The sequence below is a fragment of the Capsicum annuum genome, chromosome 6 (assembly GCF_002878395.1).
Source record: "Capsicum annuum cultivar UCD-10X-F1 chromosome 6, UCD10Xv1.1, whole genome shotgun sequence".
NCBI lineage: Eukaryota > Viridiplantae > Streptophyta > Magnoliopsida > Solanales > Solanaceae > Capsicum > Capsicum annuum.
This window is the reverse complement of record NC_061116.1, coordinates 215,657,013-215,675,018: the sequence shown is the minus strand read 5'-3', so window position 1 is coordinate 215,675,018 and position 18,006 is coordinate 215,657,013. Positions and strand designations below refer to the sequence as shown.

The window sequence follows — 18,006 nt, the reverse complement described above, 5'->3', positions numbered from 1 at the left end:
ATTCCCAAATGAAGATGGAATTGTGTTGGCAATCACCATGCATATATGTCTTACCTTTCAGCATCAACAAAACCCCACACCTTCAAGGATTTTTATACTTCAATGGCTAAACTCCAACTACATTTAATTGATTAAATAGAGACAGAATGACGATAATTCGTTTTTCTTGAAATTTAAAAAAAGAAAAATAATTCAAAAAATTGATCCATCCTTACAACAAAAAACGAAAAAGTAAAGAGTAGAAAGGGAAAGAAGTAGCCAAGAAATTTAGATCTTTATTTGGTTCCAAGAATTGACTTCCTTCAAGGTTTGTGCACCCACTTTTCATGTGTAAAAGGTTGAAAAAAGAAGAGGGGGAGCTAGGAAAAAAAAACATATTTCTAATTTAATTTCTTACGTCCCAATTAATTAATATGACATACTTTTTTAGGTATGATATGAAAAATATCACCTTAATAGTCGTCGGTCATAAAAAATGTTTGCCAAATGTAAAGCAAACAATTAGAATATATATATCGACTAAGATTGTAAATATTTTTAGCCAAGTTCCTAAATGTGAAACTTCCCTTTAAAAAATAACAACTCATATAAGCTAAATTAGTAACCTAAAAACAAAATAGAAGTAACATTTTACGCTACGTTAAATTCCAATAATTGTAATTGTAAAGAATATTCTTATATACAATTAATGAATGTAAGTTCCACATAGCGATACTCAAAACAGTTTGGTGATATGATATTTTGTAGAGATCAGTTGTGAGAATGGGCCAGACAGAACAGTTGCATAGCCAAAAGTTATTTGCAAAAGACAATTCTACTGTTGTTAACTCACTGTTCCATTGATGCTCTTCATCATGTTCCTTTTTCTTTTCTTTTTTTTACATAGTTGTAAAAGTTACCCTTCAACTCAGTTTTGACCAAAAAGAATCTTTCCAAGTTACTTTTAAAATAAAAATAAAAATAAAATTACTCTCCCCCTTTTAATTTATTTATCTTATTTTACCTTTTTCATGTGTTTCACAAAGATTGAGTTCGTTAGTTTTAACTTTCCACGTGAATGTCAAGATTACAAGATAAAGTACAACTTGGTACATTCTATGTATCTTTAATTTAAGACTATAAGATTCAAATGTCTTTTTTACTTTTCTTAAATATTGTGTCATCAATTGCACTTGAGCCGATGGTCCTTTAGAAATGACATCTCTACCTCTCCACGTGGTAGTGATAAGGTTTGTGCACTCAATCTTCTCCGGACCTCGCTCGTGAGGTTTCGCTGGATATGCTATTGTTGTTTAATACGATGTAAGTGAAAATCAGACAAACAAATAGAAACAGGGAATATTATCTAAACTCAAATGATTGTGCAGTGGGCAGGTCCTCCATCAATACCAGCCATGAATGGAGGGGTTTAATTTGTAATTTCAAAAAGAGTAGTTCCAATTATATACTGTAGGGCATAAAAAAAAAGATAACTGACAAAAATAAAAAGGCTTATTATGTGTACATTATTGTATATGAGTCTGCTGGTGGCACTGTTGGTGTGTAGTAATATACTGTGGCAAGCTGTGCATGTATTTATGCATGCAAATTTACTGTTCCTCCATATATTCAAACAGTGATTTTGTGGAGTATTTTGTCTTCTTTACTTTACTAATTTTGTGGGTTTTTTTTAATCTTTTTTTCTTATCGTTGGTCCCATTGTATTGATATCTCTGCTAAGTTTGTGAATATTATGAATGGATTAATTAAGAACTCCCTCAAACATCCTAGGAGAGATTTTAAAAAAAATAAATAATAAGTTTGGTGAACATACGGCAGTGGTAGAGCCACGTGCAATTAAGGAGATTCAAGTTTCCGTTATTCTCTTAAGACTCCATTTTATGAAAATATACTGATTATGTTTGTAAGTTTTCATCATCCTATATATTCATTATGATTTTCCCATGAATTACTTTTGATATGATTTTAATATGATATTCAGTATTCACTTTGAAACTCGACTAATTCAAATTTTCTTTCCTTGAATGAATCTTACCCAACATAAAGTCGAATACTGAATAAAAAAAGGGGGGAAATTATAATGAGTAGAGGTAAATAGGGTAATTAAGTGTTTTTAATATTTTTAAAAAATAATATAGTAATATTTATCAAGTGGTGTACTTTCGGGATTTTTTTGAATTATTCGTTAGAATTTTTAACTCCGCCAAGAGGTAATAATAATGTATATGATCTACATAATAAAAAAAATCGAGATATGCAAAAAGATAATCCTCATACCTCTCTTAAAAAAAAAAAAAAATCCTCTCCCCCTCTACCGCCAACCCCAACCCCACTTGTAGTTCTCAGCAGAAAAGCAAAGTTTATAAAGAGAAATCATTTTAATTTTTCTGTCCAACCCATTCTTCTTCATTCAGAAAGAAAGAAGTTTATGAATAGAAAGCTGATAGTCCAAAAACTATCTATCTAAAGCTAGACATCAAAAAGCTTATATATGATACCTAAAGAAATAAAAAAGAGCCTTTTTATTATTTTCTTCATCTTCTTTTAGCTCTTTGTCTTCCCTACTCACACCTTCTCTCATCTTAGAGTTTCATAAATTCATTTACAAGAAATCTACCTCTTGTCCTTTTACTCCCTTTCACTAATTTTTAGTATACAACAAAAACCTTTTTTTTTTTTCAAAAAAAAAAAAGAGTAATCAAGAATCTATTTAAGTCATGTTGAATTCTTCTTCAACTGACCCTCTCATGACTTCTATAGAGAATGGAAACAATTGTAATAACACCAACAAGAGAAAAAGAAGGCCAGCTGGAACCCCAGGTACAATTCTTGAAAATTTAGTAAACCATCTTTAACAATTATATTTATTTATTTAATTTAATCTAATATGTTTGTATCATTTTATTTTTTTTGTTTATGTAATTGAATTTGCTATAGATCCAGATGCAGAAGTGGTGTCCTTATCACCAAAAACATTATTGGAATCAGATCGATACATATGTGAGATCTGTAATCAAGGATTTCAAAGGGATCAAAATTTACAAATGCATAGAAGAAGGCATAAAGTACCATGGAAATTGCTAAAAAGAGAAACCCCTATAGTGAAAAAAAGAGTATTTGTTTGTCCAGAACCAACATGTCTACATCATGACCCTTGTCATGCTCTTGGTGATCTTGTTGGTATTAAAAAACACTTCAGAAGGAAACATAGTAATCACAAACAATGGGTATGTCAGAAATGTAACAAAGGGTATGCTGTTCAGTCTGATTACAAGGCACATCTCAAAACATGTGGAACTCGCGGCCATTCTTGTGATTGCGGTCGCGTCTTCTCCAGGTCAGTTAAAAGATAACTACATGTAACCGTACATTAAAAAAAAAAAAAAAGTTAAAGTTATCTGCTATAATAATAGATTCGTGACTATATTGTTAATTAGCTCTAATACTTTGGTCCTATTTTTGCGGATTTTTGAGATTTCATAATGATTACCTGCATATTATTCATTGTAATTAGGTCGTTCTGTGTGTGGAATAAGAACAATAATCTCGTGATAAAATTTTGAATTAACTTTAATAATAAAATAAAATAATCTCATGAAATATTTTTACTTATTACATCCCGTGTACCGCGTACCGAAGTATCCAGAGCGTTTAAGCTTTGTGAAAAGGAGAAAAAACAAAGATCGCAAAATGAGAAAGATGTTTCCTTCAGTGGATTTTTATTTTTATACTATGTGTGACTCCCAAAAGTAAGGTTTCAGTAGGCCATTCTTGATACTTTAAAATTCTCCATTTGTTATAGTTATACTTAGTATCTCAATCCTATTTCTTTATTAACTAATAAGATGTGTATTGGGTTTCTTGCTCATGATTATTTTATTAATCCCATGTTTCTATAAGGAATGTCTTCATTGACTTCTCTAGAAAATATTCTTCTTGTTAATTTTAAAAGTATGATCTTTGATCCTATCAATATACTACTTCTTGGCTATGTCCTTTTTTTAATTTTTATGTTGGGGGTGGGGTAACCTTTTCATTAATTAGTTAAATTAAAGATGTATTTGTTCTAGTTCTCTTAGTTTTGTTGACATATATATTGATCCTCAATAAGAAGTTTACACCTTTTTTTGATCCTTATAGAGAAATGGTATGCCCGATTGATATGTTAGACGGTATACTTTTATTTACTTAATTATACCGATTGATCTCCAGACGACTTAAAATTCAATGAAGTGATTTCCATTTTGTGTTGGTTAATTTAGGGTGGAGAGTTTCATTGAGCACCAAGATGCATGTAGGTTTGGCATGCTACGATCAGGATCACAATCTTTACCATTACCAACATCAGCACCTTGCCTTTCTCGTACAGCTTCAAGTCCAAGCCCCTCAAGTGATCACACTAATAATCTCATCAATACTACAGTACTCCCATGGCCTCATTTTCTTATGAATACTACTCCAAATTCCATAATAAAGAAACACAATTTAGAGCTCCAACTCTTGACTACTACAACTACAACAACATCTCCATCTAGCCCCCTTGATGTCTCCATATCGTCCAAATCGCGCGATGATCACTCCACTCATAATAATAATCTTCAACTATCCATCGGTTCATCAGATATCCTTAATGACTCGGAGAATAATAATAATGACACGCACAGATCGAGAAATGGTCCAGATGAATTATCGAGGGGGCGGTTAAGGCAGGCAGTGGCCGAAAAGGCGTATGCGGAGGAGGCTAGAAAGGAAGCAAAGAGAGAAATTGAATTGGCTGAGCAAGAATTGGCTAATGCAAGGAGAATTAGGAAACAAGCACAAGTGGAATTAGAAAAAGCACAAGCATTGAAGGAAGAAGCAATAAGGCAAATTAATTTTACTCTTTCACAAATCACATGTCATGTTTGCAAACAACAATTCCAAGCTAAAAGGATAGTCACAACAACAAGCATAGTTCCCAAGTCTTATCAAGTTGAGAGGAGGAATATTGATCATGACCAAAGTAGTCACTTCAAGTATAGTTGCCCAACATGATTAGTACTTCTCTAGTTGTACTATATTGTATTTCTTTTTTTTTCCTTTCATTTTTTTGGGTCCTTTAGTGTATTAATTAATGAATATATAAGTCTAGTGTAGATGCTACTACTATGATGAGTTTAGATACTTGGATGAACAAGGATTGGACAATGTTCAAAAAGAGTTACGTTGGTGTTATTTTTTTCTTTATCTAGTTCATGCATGGTGAGACGGTGAGTGTCATAATGGTGTTTTCAGTGACCTAATAAAGTGAAAGTGAATACTATAATATTATCTCTTATGCTATGAAAATTTGCAGTGGTTCTTGATTTTATTACTCCGTCTATCCAATTTATGTGATATCCAATCTATGTTCTTCAATTTTGAGTGTCTACAAAGTAGACACTAAACTTATATAATATTGAATAAGCAGACGCGTGTATTTTATATGGCATCCTATGAGACAATTCGCTTGAGATAAACTCAGAACTAATTTGTACACATTGATCATTGATACTGTCTGATCATTGATGCTGCTGTAAGCTTGTACTAACTATTTCATTGAGTTGAGCGAGCTGTGTGTCCTCTTTTACTTTAAATGAATAAATTAAAAGGAAGAGGAACAGCTAGAAAACATTGAATTAAATATATTATCTCAGCTTTTTGGTAGTGTTAGATTTTGTGTTTGGACTATTTGAAGATCTTTGTTGGCTAAGGTGGTCAGAATTAAGATGGTGATGAACCAGCCCTGTCCTGTCCTCTGCCAATAATAAAGAAGGGAGTGTAGTATACTGCCATAATAATAATAATAATAATAATAATTGCATAAATTTACAGTACTCAAGTAAGTGGTATATATGTTTTCTGACTAGTCAATGATGCATGTGAGATAAGAAAACAATATGAGGCTACAATTTAAATTTCCTCAATAAGTAAAATTATTACTTAGGTTATAGTATCTTCTTATCTACCTACTAAATTTGTTATTAAAGTCACAGCTCCTTTAGTTATTAGGGTTATGATGATGAAATATTCATATAGCAGATAATAAATTTCTAAGAAAGAAAAATTACAGTTTCATCCAAATTCATATGTGATACTATAGCTTCAGGTAGGGTGTGAAAAAATTGAACCGACCGATAAACCGAACCGATAAAAATGCTATTGGGTTATTGGTATTGGGTTATTGGGTTAACGATTTCTTATTGGTTTTATAAAAATATTTATTGGGTAAACGGTTCGGTTTCGGTTTTAGCTTATTGGGTTATCGGTTAAACCGATAACCCAATAAGAATACACTACGTTACTGTTTTCCCCTATTTATGTAATATATATATATGTGTGTGTGTTATATACACTACTTATTCACAGTTCTGTGATTCACAAAGTATTAACCTATTCAGGGCAACAAAAACACAATATAAAGCACAAGCATTATCGTATTGGAAAGCTTGATAAGCATTTAGTAGCTTCCAACAATTAGGATTCAATTTTTTCCGAACTAATATTCAATTCAAGTCTGAACATTCTTGTAAACTAAAATGCATTGCGTAGGATTTTGACGGTAACTAAGATTTTATTTTTTTATGTTAGTTGTTACTATTTCTATTTTATGGGTATTTTCATATTGGTTAAACCGAAAATCGAATCGTTAATGATCAAAAATAGATAAAAAAATATCTTATTGGTTGGTTATTGGTTTTACATATTTAAAAAGCAAAAATCGATAAACCGAACCAATAACACATAAAATCGAACCGAACCGACCGATGCACACCCCTAGCTTCATGCGTGTTGATGGGAGATAATAGATAAAGTGAAAAATAGTTTGGGCTATCGTGCCTTTCTTACTTACTCCTCTCAAATACTTCTTCGACCCACTTCTATCTCTCTTTATAGTTCATACCCACCATAGCCAACTTCTTGCGCCTCCTCAGTGCAGTGGCAGACGCAGGATTTAAGGAGTGTGGGTGCTATTAGGATTTTTGTCCTGATTTTCTTATTATATTTAAGTTTTACTTTTTCTTGGAAGGAAAATAAAAGTTACTATAATTACTTTTACTTTTCTTGAAAAAAAAAATATAATTTTTTTCCATATTCGGCTAACCTCTTTCTTGGTTTTGGAACTCTATAAATAGAACACCCCCTTCTCATACCATAGCACAATAACATCCACAATATAGTCGTTTAAAGAGTCTTGTTTAGGGGGAGATTTTCTCTCTCATTAGTTTTATGCTTTTTAATATTATTTTTAATATTAGGTTTTATATGTAGGCCAATTGGTCAAATCATATAATAATATTATGTTTTTAGTATATTTTTCTATGTCATCTGAGTTATTGTCTTAATGGTTTGCAACTAATAGCTTCCGAATGACACACTCTTAATTTCGAACCCAACAAGTGGTATCAAAGCCCACGGTTCAATAAATCGATGGTCCAATTGTTGAACAAAGTTGCAATCAATTTGATGATAATGAAGATATGTCCAAAAGCTACATGTGAAGATAATTGTTAATCATATTTTCAACAATCCTGCTGTCACATATTTGAAAATAAAGCTCACTTTTAACCCTGCAAAAGGGCTCCAATATTTTTAACCTGAAAGAGCTCATATACTTTTAACCCAAAAACTCAATTTTTAAAGCATGTTGATATATGAAGAATATATATGAAGAACGAAGATCATGCACAAGAAGAAGGTGGATCAAGTGACGAAAATCAAGCCAAAAAGGGAAGATTTGTTAGGGTTTTTGTCCTGATTTTCTTACTATATTTAAGTTTTACTTTTTCTTAGAAGAAAAATAAAAGTTACCATAATTACTTTTACGAGGAAAGATTTTGGAACTCTATAAATAGAACACCCCTTCTCATACTATAACACAATAGCATCCACAATGTAGTCGTTTAAAGAGTCTCGTTTAGGGGAGATTTTCTCTCTCATTAGTTTTATACTTTTTAATATTATTTTTAATAATAATATTTGAAAAGGGGATATTATTAACTTTTTGTTTAGTGGATGCTTTTATATAATTTATACTTATTTTCGTATATTTTTAATGTAATTATATCTACTCTGTATCGAGTTTAGTGAATGTCGGAGCACCCAAAAATTATGCATAGGTCCGCCCCTGCATCAGTGGGACATATATATGTCATCTCAGCTTTTCATGTTACGTTCTAACCATCACACTATATTCTTGCCTTCCTTATTTTGTCCACCCCGAAAGTCACTCGCCTTGTCTATGATATCTACGTTCGTAATCCTATCTCTCCTTAAATATTCATATATTTATCTCAATATTCTTATTTCCGCTCTTTCATCTTTTGGACGTGCAACTTCTTGATTAGACAACATTTTCCCTCATACAATATAGTCAATAATCTAACGACCTTTTTATAAAACTTACCACTTTTCAGGCTTGGTGGTACCTTCTTATCACACAAAATATCGAACTCGAGCCTTCATTTCATTCACCTAGCTCCAATACCGTGTGTAACATTCTGGTTAATCTCTCCATTTTCTTGAATTAATTGACCCCATTTTAAACAACATACATTTTCTTACATTTAAAAAATCTTTAATTTCAAAATTTATATTTTATCCTTAATGACCTGGTCATACATAATGGCAACAATAAATTATGGAACATTGCACCATAAATTGGATTATTTCCCTTTTAAAAATTTCATACCAGTTAAGTATCACCATCTAAAAATGTACTAAAATATTGAATATACTCCACTAAATAATTGCAAAATTTTTAACTAGTGGTCCTTGTTTAACCCTTTGCACTGCTAGGTTGCAGACAAAAGGTGATAAATGTAAGGGTAGGAAGAAGAGCTATATAGCATGTTTTTCAGTGCCCAAAGGTTATAATGGTTGATGACAGAAAGGTCCCTCTCAAGTCATAATAATTAGACATAAACAAACTCAATTCATCACTGCCCCTTCTTTCCTTGTTTGTAATTTCTCTCTATCATCAGAATCAGTAGCTAAATATATATACAGTGGCAGCAGTGAGATCAGTATACAGTAAGTACAGTATTCCTGTTAGAAAGAGACTATAGCATCTTTCCTCCACAACTACTCTTACTTCTATGGATGAAAAACCCATTCAAATCTAACTCCCTCTCTCATCTTTCTTACACCAAAATGGCCCTGTATGTCACAAAGATTTCCATCCACATAATAATTTGACTCCATTAATCTTGTAGTTAAATTAGTTTAATTTCCCAAATAGCAGTTACCTTCATTAAAACCAATAACTTGTATACCTCTTAGGACTTTTTACATCATCAATGTCATTAGACCTACTGTAAACAGGAGGTCACGGGTTCAAGCATTGGAAATAGTCTCTGGCAGAAATGCAAGGTAAGACTGCGTGCAATACACTGTTGTGGTGGGACCCTTCTCCGAACCTTGCGCATAACGAGAGTTTTAGCCCTTTTAATGTCATTAGACCTATTGTAGCAAATTAATTATCATTTTATCAGGTTATCAGATACTTATATAAGATATATCTAATGTTGTAAATGTTTCTTAGACAATAGGTGCATAAACTTATATTTTACACCTGGCATGGCATGTTGTTGTTTGTTGAAGGTGCATAAACTTACATACAAGTCAGATCAACTTCTTTTCTTAAGGAAGGTATATGCATTATTTTTCTTAAGGAGTATATGATTAATTACTTATTTAAAGATATATTTAATTCACTGTATACATACCTGTCACCTGAAATGTAAGAAAGGTGGAATTTTAAATTTCTATCTCATAAATAAAAATATCCATATTTTACATTAGTTTAACAATCAGCAAATATATATGACCCATGCATAAATACTCCTAGATCATGAAATCTTCTGATTTTAACAATTTAAAGAAAGATGTCATTTAATTAACTTGATAATTCTGAGCCCAAATAGTTGGAAGACAAAAAATGTTGAATTACAACTAATTGAACTTTTCCAAAGGCAAAAAGGAGAGTTTTACTGGCAATAAAGCAAAAAAAGTTTACACTTTACAACATACACGGTGTGATTGTATAAGTAACATTTGAAAAAAGATAATGTACATAAATCGTATCGCTATATTATAAGAGTAAGAGGGAATGTTTTCAATAGAACTCGAATAAAAAAAAAACATTTTAAAAAAATATTTTTGACAAATTCTAGGACGTGTCAACTCGTAGACATGACAGTTTGAATCTTTGCCTAGCTACTTTCCATGCATCCAGTACGTATTTACATGTATATGCAGGATAAATAATAGATGTGGTTAAATTGATTTGTCCTGTATTTAATATTATTGTCTTATTAGACTTATTATTATTATTATTATTATTATGCATTTGAGCTACCTAATTACTGATATTGCAATTAATTATGGGTCGATCATAATGCAAAAATGTAATAATTGTCTCTGAAAAGACCCTAATATGTCTGGTTAAAAATCTTGTCCAGAATGTTGACTAGAAGCTTAGATATGAATGTTGCAAACTTGTACGATTTCCAATTTTAAATATTAGTCGTTTTACGTGGTCCCTCCGACCCAATTTATGTGACAGAGTTAAAATTTTGATCGTGAAGTCAGCAACGTTTAAGTTTTTTGAAGTATAAATTATATATTTAAAAACTAAATAAAAATTACTATAAATCAAATCACAGTAATTTAAAAATTAAAATAATTAAAAAACATAAAATAACTTTGATCAAAGGGATTCTCTCAAAATTTTAACTGTGCCAAATAAATTGATTGATTGATTAAAAAAATGCCAAAAACATTAGAAGATGTAAAGAATGTTGATTGATTAATAGAAATGAAGTCTAAAGGGTCCTACAAGTTTCAGGGAAAGCATAATTTCCACTTGTTTCAGAAATGGTGACCCCATATTTGTCTCTGTCTTAATAATACCATTGTCACCCAAATAAATCAGCTGCTGATAAATTTGGTTATAGATGGAGTAATTTGTGCTAGCTGTTTCATCAGGTAAGGGTAAAGAGGAAAAAAAAATTAGGTCCTTTACATGTTGGTAAATACTTATGTTAATGTAACAATAAATTTAGCAGTATCTTCTGATAACATATTAATTACGGAAAATACTTATGTTAATGTAACAATAAATTTAGCAGTATCTTCTGATAACATATTAATTACGGAAAAGGGACAAATATATTCTTGAACTATGATAAATGGTACGTATGTATCATTCGTCATACTTAGGATCTACATATGTCCTTACCGTTAATGAAATGATACATATATGCCCCTCACACTAACTATAGGGGCATATGTGTATTCCAAAGCATGACTGAGAGTATATACGTACCATTTATCATAGTCCGCGACATATTTATCCCTTTTTCGTTTTAACTTTTTTATTTTGAACAATTATTCCACATCCACTACCCGACCAAATAAATCCACCGAACCCGATTTCAAGTCAACTCGATCCGACCTCTATTTTTTATTCCAAGCTCGACACTCCCTTTGTTTTTCTCTTAAATGTGAACTTCAATTAAATTTCAGTGATTGGTCGCTACTACTAGTTGGTGTTTACTAGTTGGAGAGAGTGGAGATTAGGCTGAAGGTGACTGGAGCTAGGCGTGCAACGATGGTTCGCCGATGGGGTGTTTTTGGTTCGATGGAGACGGTGGCTATGTGGTGTTGACCGATGGTGGGTAGTGTTTTTCCAACAAAATTTGTCTGAAAATTGAAACGTGAGCGGTTCAGTTTAGTTGGTGTTGGTTTTGGGTATTATGGGTTAATGATTTTTTTTTTTTTTTGTAATTGATTGTGTTACAATATTGTCTGTGTATATCATTATAGGGTGAGAAAAACACGTCTGTTGGATAGGCGTCTCTTGGATTTTAATTGAGATAAGTTCGGATAGTGGGTTTATCGAGTCGGACAGTGGATTTGGGTTAATTATTTGAGATAAAAAAAAATTAAAACAAAAAAGGGGTAAATGTATCCCAAACTATGATAAATGGTACTTATATACCCTCCATCATACTTTGAGTACATATATGCCCCTACCGTTAGTGTGAGGGGTATATACGTACCATTTCATTAACGGTAAGGACATAGGTGTATGCGAAGTATGACGGATGACATATACATATCATTTAACATAGTTCGAGGATATATTTTCCCCTTCATATTATTAATTATATGATGTTCGCCATGATTAATGGTAATTGCAATTTTGATCTTGAATAATGTTTTGGTATTTGACCTGTTATTAGTAATTGTAATTTTGATAAACTCTCTTGGGCTAGCACTCTCAGATAAGAGATTAGAAGCTTAGAACTATATAGGTGAGAGCTAAGGCCTCGATGTATATGGCGGCCTAGTAGGAGAAGTGCATGAATACCCGCTAGTAGTGCATCGTCAAGAAAGGGTAATGAGTTATTGAGTAGGGGCGTGCAAATATCAATTTAATCGATAAATCGAACCGATAAACTAAGAATGTTATTGGTTTCACGGCATCAAGTTATTGGGTTATACTTATATTACCGGTTTTTAAACGGTTTTGTAAAACTTTTTATCGAGATATTGGTTCGATCCCTTTCCGATTTCAAGGTTTTTGTTAATGGTTAAACCAATAATCCAATAAGATTATATTAAAATTATATTTGATCCTTAATTATATAATAGTGTCTTGAGATTTTAAATAGTTATTTTTTGCATTTTATAGTTGTTGTCTTAGTGTTGATAATTGTGTTGACTTTATGCATGAAAATCTTGTAGAATAAACAAAAATAAGAGAAAATAAAAAACATTAGAGGAGTTTTTTAAATCTGTTAAACCGAAAATCGAACCATTAAGGACCAAAAAAAGATTAACCAAAAATTGATAATGAGTTTCTTATTTGTTTGGTTATTGATTTAGCACGCGTATTTACAAATCAAAAATCAATAAACCAAATCGATAATACACTAAGCCATACCAATTGATATACGCACCCCATTGTTGAGCTTGCACCACATGGATCGGATGGGCTCATCTGGTAAAAAATCATTTATTAAAGATAACATACCTCTATTTATTTAATTATATCTTTAGAATTATATCCTGCAAAACATCTTCACGCTATTTACCTTTAAATTAATAAAAAAAAGAAGAGAAAAAACTGTAATTTCTTTCTATTTACATTCTACAATATTAAAAGGCTGGAATTTTGGCCATATAGAGTCTAAAAAGTTGTGACACCTTACCTTAACAGAAGGACATATCCATCTCAGAAGTGCACTTGCATTAATCAATTAAAAGACAATTGTAGGGATAAACTAGTGATTTGATGGAATTGTCTATATTGCCACCTTCAAATAATATGTGGTATCCTTTTCTTTGCCAATATTAATTATCCACACTGTTTTCATTTTACAAAATCAAATAGAAAAGAACAAAAATTAGGCAACACAATGGCCACCTTCCTAATTCGTTTTCTATGAACAATGCAAATAGACATAGCTTTGGATTATTCCAGTGTCACCAAATCTAGACAACATAATAAAAGAATCCCCCGCTAGTGAAATCTTGGTTTTTTCTAGCTAAACTAAGCGATGATATGATGACATTCATCTGTTGTACTGACAGTGACAAATTCAGAATTTAGAATTAATAATTTTCCTTCATTTTACATTATATTTTCTTTATGAATTGATGAATATGCAAATTATATGAAGAACTTGGGAGGACAAAGACTTTTTCCTCATTTTGAGGTGCGGTGCTCTGGCATCCATTAAATCCGATGCAAAATAAGTATAATTATATAAAAAATATATAAAAATCGATATAAGATGGAAAAAACACCCACATGAAACCAAAAAGATAGCTGAGTGCTTTGATTTCCAGCAGGACGGAACCTTAAAACTTTGCGTGTTAATATATGTATTTGAACCTTCCGATCACCTACGATCTGCCACTCCTCATTTTCCGATGTATTTACTTATCGATTTATTTTTAGAGTGATTATTTAAATTTAGATTTGCAACGTGTAGGACTGATAAAGGAAAAACGCTCCATCTTAGGAATTTCTCCATTTTCAAGATTCCTACCTAAATGTTCAAACCTCTAATAAAAAATAATGAGATCTCATCCATTCCGCTACAACGCTCATGGTTATTAAAATTTCAGGGTGCAGTGGATGTCTAGTTAACCTCTTTTATTGTGAATTAAGCAGTTTTCAAAAATAAATAAAATAAAATAAAAATTAAAACAAACAAACAAAAAAATCAGTGACCATACGTGAAGTTCATTATTCTATTGACAGTTTATAAGTGGGTCGTTTTTGTTGGGTGATGCCTCATACAATTTTACCAATTATTTCAGTGATTATTAATAAAAAACAAATGCAAAACTGGTACGTAGAAAATTCCAAAAATATATTCTGTTTCCCTTGGATAATAAAGGACCAGCTGACAGCGGTATATATGAGCATTGAGATTTGAGACATATATATTTTCGTAGAACCTAGAAATTAGCTTAATTATAAGTTTGTAAATATATACTCCAACTTCCACGCCTACCAAGAGATTAGTGAGAATGTCTTGTAATGGATAAGGATAAAAACTTACACACGCACAGGGTGTATACATCAAATTAATGTTCTCTATCATGGTTATGTAATTAAATTAAGTAAAATGTATATTGATTAATCATGATTAAGTAACATGAACTTTAAATTCAAACACATGGCATGCATGTATTGGCTTGGTGTATACACAGGGTGCATGTAAGTTTTACGTGTTCTAATATTTAGTCAATAATACTTGAGTAAAGCATCTAGTAATCTTGAATTATGACCAAATTTTTCGTGACACGCTTCAATTTCACGGGGGTCCTATTACCCGCAAACTAAATTTTAGTGAATTTTTGTCGTCAACCTTATCTCATAATACTTTAATCTTTTGATAATCGTATACCAAGCGAATCTCATTCGAGAGTTCAATTCTGTATCTTGTAATTCCTTTGCCTTACCCCATTCTTTTTCTTTTTTTTTAAAGAATCTTTTCCCGATGCAAATTCCGACACAGATCAAATCTTTATAGAGAATTTATTTTAAAAAAATACATACGGAATAACTTCTATGTATATTAGAAATAAATCAACGTCCATATACTGTAGAATTAAAATTAATGGATACATGATGAAAGGAAGGAAAATATGAGATATAGGACAAATTCAAATTGTACTATATATAGGAGCTTAGTTATTAATTAATTAAGATACTGAAAATGATGATGATTACAAGTGTTTGTTCTTTTTCTCACTACACCTAGCGTATAATTGCACGTTTTGGTTCTTTTCTAAAGGAGCTTTCTGATGGATTTTTAATTTATTTTAAGGCTTTGACTAATATTAAAATTTTCCCAAAAGAAACTTCTCTTTTTGGATTTAAAGGTAAGTCACCCCACTCACATGGTCTGTTTCTTGATAAATCATCTCCTTCTTAAAGGTGCTACAAATTAATAAAGAAATACAAGGCCAGAAAAAAAAAAATAGATCATAAAAGATTCCTTCACTAAACTGGACCCTATATCCCTTCATGCATTCATGATTAGGATTTGTTCACTTTTATAACTTTTTTTCATTATTAAATCATTTTTTTTTTTTTTTGGTAAATGGTTTTAACTGTATTGGGTAAATCTGACTTTGGTCATTGTGTAACCCAGCACATTTGATTAACACTCAATTATTTTATGTGTGTTTTGATATCTTTAAGTAGAAAATATTTTATTTTGATATTAGTTTTAAAAGTACATTACCCTTAGATATGGAATAATAATACGCGTTTAATGTAGCACATACATGCGTGATTAAATGGCGAAACGGTTAATATTTTTAGGAAACTTGTGGTTATTAACAAACAAATGGATCAAAAGTGCACATCATCTCAAGTAACTGAAAGTTAAATGTGCTTAGTCGAATATTTTAAGGACTAAATTAGAATTTACCGATTAAACTAGGGACTAAGAATGCTTGTATTAACCTATAACATTATTTGTATATTTTAATTCGCGGGGTTATTGTGGCAAATTATTACTAGGTGATTTTAACCGAAAGTCACTGGTTAGAATTGTAAATGACCTAAATTATATCTAGGCAGAAATAAAATGTAGTTTGTGTACAAATAGATCCTTGTGTTCGATCCTTCCTTGAATCTCACATGTAGTGAGAGCGAGAGCTTAATGCACCAAGCTGACCTCACATATAGCGAGAGCGGGAGATGAATGCATCAAGCTGATGACCTCACGTATAGCGAAAGCGAGAGCTTAATGCACCAAGTTGAACTTGAAAAAGAAAGGAAAAGGAAGACAGCCACCCCTTTACCCCATTCCCTGCCTTTAGATGGATCCTTCCTCACAAAGCATATGTCAATTCAAATTAATTAAAAAGCTGCCTTTTGAGTTGTTAAAATAACATAGGTATATATACACTGCACTCTTTTTGTTATCTTTATTCTTTTTCCTGTGTTTGTGACATGTTACCACTTATGAAATCCTTTTTTAATTTCACTTTTTGTTTGTTCTTTAGTTCTAATATGGAGAGAGAGACACACAAACGTCTAAATTGTAAAGCCTTAGTAAACTAATCTTGGTGCAAAAGATGATGGCTATCCGAATAACTTAATTAGAAACTCATATTTAAATCCTAACTATAACAATGCAATATGAACCATATATTAATTACCGTTAAATTGAATGTGCTTTTTAGTCATTTGACTTAGGTATATATATGATCCGCTACCATATCATCGATTTAGCGTGTTAACACTATACTGGTTCAACCTAATTGATGTATAGCTTTGTTTCAAATTTCATGTACGAATCGCCATAAAGAAATTTGTAAAAAAAATATGAATTAATGTCAAACTTGAATTTCGAACTCAATTATTGACATTTGAGTTTGTTATCCGACCTAAAATTTTGAATTCACATTCGACTGCTATGACTTAGGTTGATGGAGGCACAATGAGAATAGAAAGTCCCCCTATTAAAAAAAAAGGTTAACTCATTTCTACTAAAAAGATAAAAAGAAAAGGTATTTTAAAAAAAAAAAAAAAAAGTAAAAGCATATCAGCAGCCCATGCTCCCTGTCCTACTAGTTAGTAATTGTACTTCAACTTAATTTTAGCTTTGATGTCTCCCTAGAAGAATAAAGTTATCATTGAGCTAGATTTTAGGGTATGATTGAGGTTTACGTGGATTCGATAATTTTTGTTCATATTTTGTATATATATTTTTAAACAATTCACTAAATTAAATATCTATAAATAATTTACTTATCACTGTGATATCAACTTGAAATTGATACAAGAACTCATAAACTTCAAATCTCGAAGTTAATTGTCTAAATCAATTATTGCCTATTAGCTCTCTGAGAATTAAGAAGTGTTTTAGGCATAGTAGTGACAATGTGAAACTAAACATAACTAATTGATCAAGTTAGGAATTGACAAAAAGAAATTAGTAGTAGTTAGCAATTGCTTGCAAGTGACAAACTCCACCTAAGTGACCTGACTGAAACTGGACTTAATATGTCATTTTCTTATTAGTTGCATTATCTCCATTAAGACACTAAAGTTTGTCTGCGTATACCTCAAGTTGTTTACCCCATTTCTTCTATAATTGACTGCTAACAAATGGATCCCTAAATATGTTGAGAAAATTATGGTCTAATTAGATTAATCATAATTTTCTAGTGGATATATATATATGTGGTAGGATTCTTTTGTTTCCTTTCCTTTTTTTTTAAGTTTTTCCATTTATAGAGGCGGATTCACGACTTTAAAGTGACGCGGGTGCTATTCTTTGATGTATACACCTTCACCAACTATTTATGAGTTTGAATAGGAATATGTAGTTGATTTGGTTTGGTTCGATTGTTGATGTATATTTTGAGTTAATTCTATTCAATTCAATATGTTTCTGATCCGCAAGATAGAACTGTAGTTGTGTAAACACATCTATTATTTATTAT

At 31.4% G+C, this 18,006-nt stretch overlaps 1 protein-coding gene across 1 annotated transcript; it reads left to right on the top strand.

The window, feature by feature from the left end:
* Positions 1-2,312: 2,312 nt before the first annotated feature.
* Positions 2,313-5,322, top strand: LOC107875833 (zinc finger protein SHOOT GRAVITROPISM 5). Its single transcript, XM_016722680.2, has 3 exons — positions 2,313-2,820; positions 2,938-3,337; positions 4,263-5,322. Exons 1-3 carry the CDS (start codon positions 2,718-2,720, stop codon positions 5,032-5,034), a joined length of 1,275 nt encoding a protein of 424 aa, XP_016578166.2. The 5' UTR covers positions 2,313-2,717; the 3' UTR covers positions 5,035-5,322.
* The last annotated feature ends 12,684 nt before the right edge of the window (positions 5,323-18,006 follow it).